This window comes from Trachymyrmex septentrionalis, unplaced genomic scaffold, assembly GCF_001594115.1.
Source record: "Trachymyrmex septentrionalis isolate Tsep2-gDNA-1 unplaced genomic scaffold, Tsep1.0 scaffold70, whole genome shotgun sequence".
NCBI lineage: Eukaryota > Metazoa > Arthropoda > Insecta > Hymenoptera > Formicidae > Trachymyrmex > Trachymyrmex septentrionalis.
This window is the reverse complement of record NW_017305885.1, coordinates 1,724,834-1,733,108: the sequence shown is the minus strand read 5'-3', so window position 1 is coordinate 1,733,108 and position 8,275 is coordinate 1,724,834. Positions and strand designations below refer to the sequence as shown.

The window sequence follows — 8,275 nt, the reverse complement described above, 5'->3', positions numbered from 1 at the left end:
AAATTGTTCATGTAAATTATAATAATTTGCGCGCGAGGAAAGAATTTGAGTAAATCACTACCAATGCATATTGGGTAACATATATATTGATTGGGGAGTAGATAATTATATGCGGTTTATAATCCCTTTGTAATGCTTTGTGATTAAGGTTAATATTACCACGATTGAAATTTAATAATAAATTATTTAGTATTATAATTGTATTGGATTTTAGTTATATTCCAGTAATTGTCACATTTTATGTACGATATCCTTTATAAGTATTTATCTGTTACAAACATTTATTACATTAACAATTAGGTTTTTTTAATATAGAATTTTTACTTTTCAAATTTTCATGAAAAATTATTTTTATATTTAAAAGTTTTTATATTTTTGACACATTGTTATTAAAACATAATATTCTCCTGCAGAAACTTGTAGAAGAATATCTTTAGTAGGACATAATATATGCAAGACTTTGCTCGATCATTACCGCAAAATCTCTCTCAAGAGTTTAGTTGGAACTTTCCCTACGGCAAGAAGTAAATCGAAAAAAATTTACCAGAGCACGTTTGAATTTTAAAAGTAAAAGTTTAGTCTTTTTTGATCTTTTAAAAATAAGATTGTAAAGAGAGCTTTCAGTGACTTATAATTTTTATTTAACTTTTATTAAAGAAAGCAGGAAGAATTTTTATGTAGTTGAGGTTTTATTTGTTTGCAAAAAATGTTTTTAATTGGCATATCAATATCTATACGTTAAAAAAATTTTTTGCTGAAGTATGTAAAAATTTTGTTAGATATACATACAATAGATGAAAATAATTTTATTAAATCATTACAATAATTATGTAGAACGTTCAAGCTAGTTACTTGAGTGTCAAAACTTTGCGGTATTGCTTATTATGTTTGATCATCCTACATAATTAATTTAATAGTTTAATAAAATTATTTTCAAATCTGTATTTAATTAAATTTTAAATACTCAGATTGTTTTTTTCATGTATAATTAAGTTCTATGTATTAGTTTTTTTTAGATTTGTCAGTTTTTCATATATTTTTTATATAATCTCTAACAATAAGTCTAACACTAATCTAAAAATATCAGTAAATAGATGTTTCTGCAATTGTATGTTCGTGATAAAAATTACAGATGATTTTTGTTCTCGTCACTTAAAAAAGAATTGAACGCGAGTCAGCTTATTAAATTCAGACATGAATTAAATTAACTCGCTGTCTGGGAGCTCGCTACCTTTCGTTAGTTGAACAACTCTATCTTTATTTGTTTTGAGATCGAGATACCACGTCGAACTACCGTGCGGAACAACAATGAACAAAGCGTATAACTTTCAGATAACTTTGTCGGCCTGCGTTCGAACGTAATCCACTTGCGAGGCTCCGTAGAAATCTTAGGAGAAGTCAAGTTAACGAAGTTTACAGGGAGTTGAGCATTATTTGGCACGGCATCTACTGTCGCAGTTATCCGCGTTTCGATTTGTTCGTAATGTTTGCACCTTTGATGCGCTGACGTTGTCAGTGGATTAAGATGGTGCTTCATGGCAAATGCGAATTAATTACATAGTAACTTTATGTTGACGTTTAATATATAGTTTTCTTTATTATGAATTGCTCGTAACGTGGTGATTATTATGAATATTACGAATACATTTGTTTTGAAAACTTACTAAATGAAAAAAAAAAGATTCAAATAATTTTACTTAGAATCTACTTTATTATACTTAAGAGCATTGTTTTCTTCCCTTACTATAATAGATATATACTAAAAACTTGCATAATAGACATATATGTATATATAAATTAACAAAAATAAATGCATTAATTTTTTTACATTTTTGATAAAGATAAGTTGGTATATTTTTATTATTGTCTTTTTATAATTACATTATATGATTATTTTTATATATAACTTAATTTAATGATTGACATTTAATATTTCTAGTTAGTTTATTGTATTTTAAGAATACTGTGACTAGATTTATATAACTATCTGTCAGAATATAATAGTAATCCATAAGTATTGTCGAAAGGAATGAGAGAAAATTACGAGAGAAAAAATAATCGATTTGAAATCTTCTAAGTTTTGTTTCTGCTACTTTTACCGAAGGACGTTCCGCAATATCGATCCAATTTCGAATTAGCATCAAACAAGCGAAATACGTTTTTATCGCACAAGCTAACGAATGAATAAGGAATATTAAAATATATGGATTTTCCATTAGAACACCGTTTTATTAGGTAATAGGAACAAAATAATTTTTTTTATTTTTATGTCAGAATTAACCTTTGAAAGGTACTCGTGTTTTACTTATGAACTTGAGATAAAAGGCAATTTTTAGAACTTTATAGTTTATTAATGAACTAATTGTGAAAGAGAGAGAAAGGAGACACTTCGTGAGCCATCAGAATTTTGCTTAGTCTACTGATACCGTGAATCTCGATAGTCTCGTAGACAATGCGTTCTTGGCAACTTTGTGACTCCCCAGTGAATATGCGCTCGTCAGTTTTGCATGTATATGACTATCTACATAATCTATACTAGCTAGCTCAACATGTACATGTATGTTTGCTATGGCGGAGGTCGTTGGCAGACTCAGGTGTGCCGATAACTCATTTCAGAAGGAGGGGAGGATATCTTGATACTGTATATATTTTTCTTCCAATAGAACTCCTACAGTTCTATCTATGCGAAGGTCGTCGTTCGCGTTTCACGTTATTCTAAAAGATTTATTTATGAGAACATTAAATCGCAGTTATTGAATTCTGAGCTTCGAAATGAAAATACTGTTTGATATTTTGGCGCGATGATTCATCGTAAACGTGTTTAATATAATGTCGTATATTTATAGTTTTTTAGTTTAGATGAAAAATCAAAGATAATAAAAAATTAAAAAAGAGCATACGCGTCTATTGCATTAAAAGCTTAACAAATTTTTTTATGAAAACATGTTCGATCAATGTTTGCAGTAAATATTTTTTTATTTTAACATGATTCTCTTTACTTCTGGAAAATCTGTTCAGCCAAGAACACATTAGCCTTTTTTTAGGTTTTAGTGTATGTGACAACGTGTCGTAGTTTTACTTTCTTTCTAATAGAAGTTTACCTAAATGTATTTTTTGTGTTATAAACGATCAACATGAATTTTTAATTATACAGATATGATTTAAACAAATTTTTAATTATATGTAATTGTTAAATTTGGATAAATTTATAATGGTATTAAAGCTTCTCTGTTACTAAATAAGTTATTAGCTAACATTATTGTTAAATATTAGAATGTTAAAAAAATTATTTTTAAATAATTTGGAATATTAACGTGAAGTAGAATGCCATAATAATTTATTATAGAAAGTTACTTTTAATATTTCGCTATTAACAGTTTTAATTTTTTTTTTGACAGATTAAATAACAAATTAATGTCAGATTGAAAGAGAATTAATTTAAAAACTGCGCTGATATATATTCAATGAATTATAATTATAGATAGAATTAGATAGAATTATTGAATCAAGCATCAACACACACTTTGAAATCTTTCTCGATTAATCTCAGTACTTATAATTTGCGTGCAGGCAGAAAAATATACGTTGCCGGATATAATAAGGGCATCTACGAAGTGCAGGTCGAAGTGCATAGGGGTCGATGAGAGTGAATTGCTCTCATAATAAGTCGTTGAAAGTCATTGAAGTAACGCCTCTCTCTGTCTTTCACACGACGTTCTTTAGCGAATGGGGTGATAAAACTAAGTCTTTTAAAAGTCGATGTACGTGTGCACATTTAAAATCCATTTTTTAACCCTTTGTTTGTCGCACTTCTTCCAAGTTACGTGTGATGCTTATTTTTGTCTAGATTATTGGAATCTTACTTGGTTTATAAGTACGTCGCGTGTCGTTTAATATATGTATTTGAATAATGGATGATGCGGCGTGTTAAACGGAACAGTTAGAACTTTGGGAATAGTGGAAACTATTAATACAGTAAACACATGAATATGTAAGATCTGCGAATCCTTTACGATGCAAATTGTCCTCACGGCTTCACCGCGAGCAAATTCACCGTAATTTGTTACAGTTCTATCACTTATAAGGGAAAGGAAAACGTCTTTTTATTTTAACGTTTGCTCGGAATAATATATTGTATAAAATATTAAGTATAAATAATATATTGTATAAAATATTAAGTTTAAGAATAATCTTAAACTAAATTTTTTATAAAATATAAACATGAATTTTCTAATCTTTTTAGTTTAATTATTTTTATCTTTATCTTTTTTTTTGGATAATCGTCTAAATATCGAGTACATTATGTTAGATAGTGTTATGAATGTTATAGATATTTGCTTTTGGCAGAGAGAGAGAGAGAGAAATAATATTTAATAATTAAGTTAATATGTAATAATTACAGTTTTTGTCATTAGTATAGATTTTATTTTATTATATTGGATTAATTATTGTTATAAATTTTGAAGAATAAAAAATCAACGATTTATTAAAGATAATTAGTAAAACTTTTAGGATTTCAGAAATATATAAAAATTGTACTTTATTTAAAAATTAATGATATTTTGAAATATTCGTATTTCACATGATATATTTCATTTACCACGTTAAAATCTATACGATGCTAAATGATTTCGTTATTAAAGGAATATTTTTATACATATTAAAATCCTTTGAAATATATCCTCTAACGTGCAATTTGAAATTTGAAATAAATATTTTTATAATTTTAATTGAAAATATTTATTGTACAAACGCAATGTTTTTATCAAAATTAGGATTACTTTTTATATCAACAATTGTGCTGTTTATCTTGTTTATTTATCTCTGTTCCTAATTTCTTTTTATTAAAACAATATTCATATTAATATTTATAATATGTGCTTTGGAAATGCATTAACAGAATCATTATGGGTTTCTTTCATAAAGGAGTATATTTCTATCAGAACTGTTGTTATTTTAGTTTCCGTGCTGTTTGGCGACATGCGCTCACGAAACATCGTACATATAAGGTGCATTCTTAAAGGTACACGAACATGATGTTCACGCGTGAAAATTTTGTTGTTGCGGATATTGAATCGTTGCCAGTGTTTTTCATCTGCTTTACCCAGCTGTGTTCTCTAACTTGCCATTACAGTTTGGATTGTTTCCAACTGATTCCTCGCGTACGTCGAATTTCTACGTAGCCTTTTTGTTTTCAAGGGACATTTTACGGAAAAGTTGAGAAGAAGAATATAATAGGATAATATTTAAAGTAACATGAAAAGAAAATATTTGAGTGCTACCATTTGTGATATTTCTCACTTAACATTTCATATAATTTTTGAGTGAGGTGTTGACTTAGTTTATATATGTAACGTGTTAGGGAAGAAGTATCACGTATATGAATAATAGCACTAATATTTTATTATGTTAATGCCTTCCACCGCTTAGCCATTCGATGCACTTTGATAACTCGATGCTTTTAAGGTACAAAAATATCTCCATAGATAAAAATAATTCGCAAATTTTATCTGTTAGAAGCAGTTTAGAAAACTTAAACATACAGTATGTTTTTAAAAATATTAATTTTAATTTATTCGTGTCGCCCTTTTTATACGCCCTTTTTTATACAAGAAAGATGCGTATATGGCAGAATTTTTATTTCAAAATTGGAGTCAGCATTATGAAATCTTTTAAATATACATATTTTTAGCACACACAATTTTAAAAAATTTTTGTAACACAATGTGTGATTAATCTATAAATTAAGAATTAAATAATATGGTATTAAATAGGATTGTGTGTGTGATGAGAATAAATCTAATTAAATAAGAGAATTCTTGTATTTGGAGAATCTTATATTTCTATATATTCAAAACGAATTTTAGTGCTTAAATATTTCTGTGTGAATTTAGATACATATCTTATTCTGTGATATTGCTTAAAGTTGCTCGCGCGATTTCTGTGTCACAAATATACTCGCTATTTCGTTTTCATGCAATTAAGAAAGCAATAGTGATGACATGTAATGCAATATATATTACATACATACATTCACCATATCGTTTGCCTTAATGTTGTAGTTACCAAGTTGAGGGAGCATTGGGATGAGACGAATTCGAAAGTCATGCAAAGGAAGACGCAGTTGGACATGATGCTGGGAGACAGTCAACGATATGAGGCAAAGAGAAACGAGGTGGAGGTCTGGCTAGCACGAATGGAAACTAGACTTGAGAAAATGCGAGCTGTGGGACACACCGCTGACGTACTCGAGGCGCAGCTCAGGGAACAAAAGGTACATCGAATTCTTTTTCCGTATTTTCGCAAGTAATCGTTGTTAGCTCTTCGAGTCGGTGAGTTTTAGTGTCATCCGTAAGAAGTGTTTTTAACGAAAGAGTAAAAAAGGCAAAAAGAAGGCTCGTGCGATAATGCCTCTGTCTATATTTGGCTTGTCTTCAATATCGAAAATATTGAATGATCTTTGAACGCAAAGTATTTAGCGGAGATTGAGGAATTGATGCAATCTAGATTAATAGAAATGATTGAAGTGCCGATAGATACTGAGTATTTGATTGAATTGTACTGAAATACCGTTGCATTGGAATGCTATAAGATAGTTCATTTATGTTTTGAACAATATTAATTATAAACAATTTCCTGCGCTTAATCGTGTTATAGTACAAATAAAAATTGCAATTTTATTTTTATGAAGATATTCTATTTTTACGCGATATAGCTTATTTTTATGGCAAGACGTTTCGACAGCGCATTTTTCATATTGTATACCGGAAATATACTGATATTGAACGAGATATATATTTGCTGACCAATATCATTTTATTGTACGATATTAGAAAATCTTGTAAACTAAATCTTTCTTCGGACGGAATAACATTCGACGTTAGACAAATTTTTGATCATGCAGGTGTTTGTTGTATTATGGATTTTATTAATACTTATCGCAAATAGTGTAGAAGAAGCATTTGAAACATGTAAAATTCTTTTATATTATTATGTAATATACCTACGAGCATTGAAGACATATCAGCAGTTGGCGAATACAAATATTTTTTAAAGCTACTATCTTTTTTTATTCGTAACAAAATTAAAGAGAGCGAACATTTTGGAATCCATTCAGTAATAAATCCTTTCTAATAATCTTCTCTTATTTTGCGTACGAGATCTGAAAAAAAAGTTATAAAGAAAGCGTCTCAATCAACGAGATCTCAGCCGAAGAAATACATTACACGTGAGGCATTCTGTTTAGATATTTAAAAGAACCAAATGAGATATTCATGGAATAATTTATTTCCGCGGTGCCTTCATGTCGTCTTCGAGTGAACGCGTTTGCTACACTTCTTCCGAAAATCTCATATCTTCTGAAATATATTCCGAAATAAAATCCATATGAAATAGTACAATATTATTAGTACATAATTATTTCATTGTTCTTGAGAGATAAAGTAATTGCGTTTAATATTCTATTTATTCTCTGTAACTTTTATAACAATTTTGTTTTCACGAGCATTTCTTTCAAGCTTTGCGTGCGTTTTTATCTGTAAAAAAAAAAAATTATTTATACGGAGATTTTATCTTGATGCACTTTGCAATTCTGATCGGGACCAATCTGTGCCGACGGATATCCAAAGAAAAGTTGCATCGTACGGTATATCGGTGTAAAACTTTTAGTCGAAGCTCTCTTCGAAGGTTTAACTTTGCCGACTTATCGAGGCTCGAGTGCAAAAGAGGCACGGCTTCTTCTAACTCAATACGAAGCCAAAGTTAGATAAGTTTCCTTTTTTCGCCCGCTGGCCCACCTTCTTCGATTTCACGATCTCGTTCCCTTTCTTTTCTTCACAGTCGTTTCACGCCGAGCTGCACCAATACAAACATCACATCGAACTTTTTAATCAGCTCACTCAGAAGCTGATAGCGGTTTATCAGCAAGACGATACGACACGAGTGAAGAAAATGACGGAAACGATCAACCAGAGATACAACAATCTCAATATGAGGTGAGTGATACAATTTCTTCGCTGTGAAAATTTTAGGCAATTTCTTAAAGTATCACCGATTTAGTCTTTATCGATTTAAACTTATAAGATAAATTGAGTGGAACCAATTAAGATTTTTAATTATATAATTAAATTATTAATTGAATTTCGATTCAAAATGAATTTAAGTTGAATATAATGAATTTAATATGACTAATGAATTTAATATGAACTAGAATGAATTTAATATGAACTTCATTTTTGTAATATTCAGTTTTGTAATAAATACGTTCTAAATCTAA

General features: G+C 29.2%; 1 protein-coding gene across 9 annotated transcripts in view; it reads left to right on the top strand.

Moving 5' to 3' along the window:
* Positions 1 to 8,275, top strand: part of LOC108753686 (dystrophin, isoforms A/C/F/G/H) — a 456,309-nt gene that overhangs the window by 168,509 nt on the left and 279,525 nt on the right. For all 9 annotated transcript variants that reach the window (XM_018495515.1, XM_018495513.1, XM_018495514.1 and 6 more), the window contains 2 exons: positions 6,063 to 6,274; positions 7,840 to 7,994. In XM_018495515.1, the coding sequence (XP_018351017.1) occupies positions 6,063 to 6,274; positions 7,840 to 7,994 (367 nt within the window). The remainder of the gene's footprint in view (positions 1 to 6,062; positions 6,275 to 7,839; positions 7,995 to 8,275) is intronic.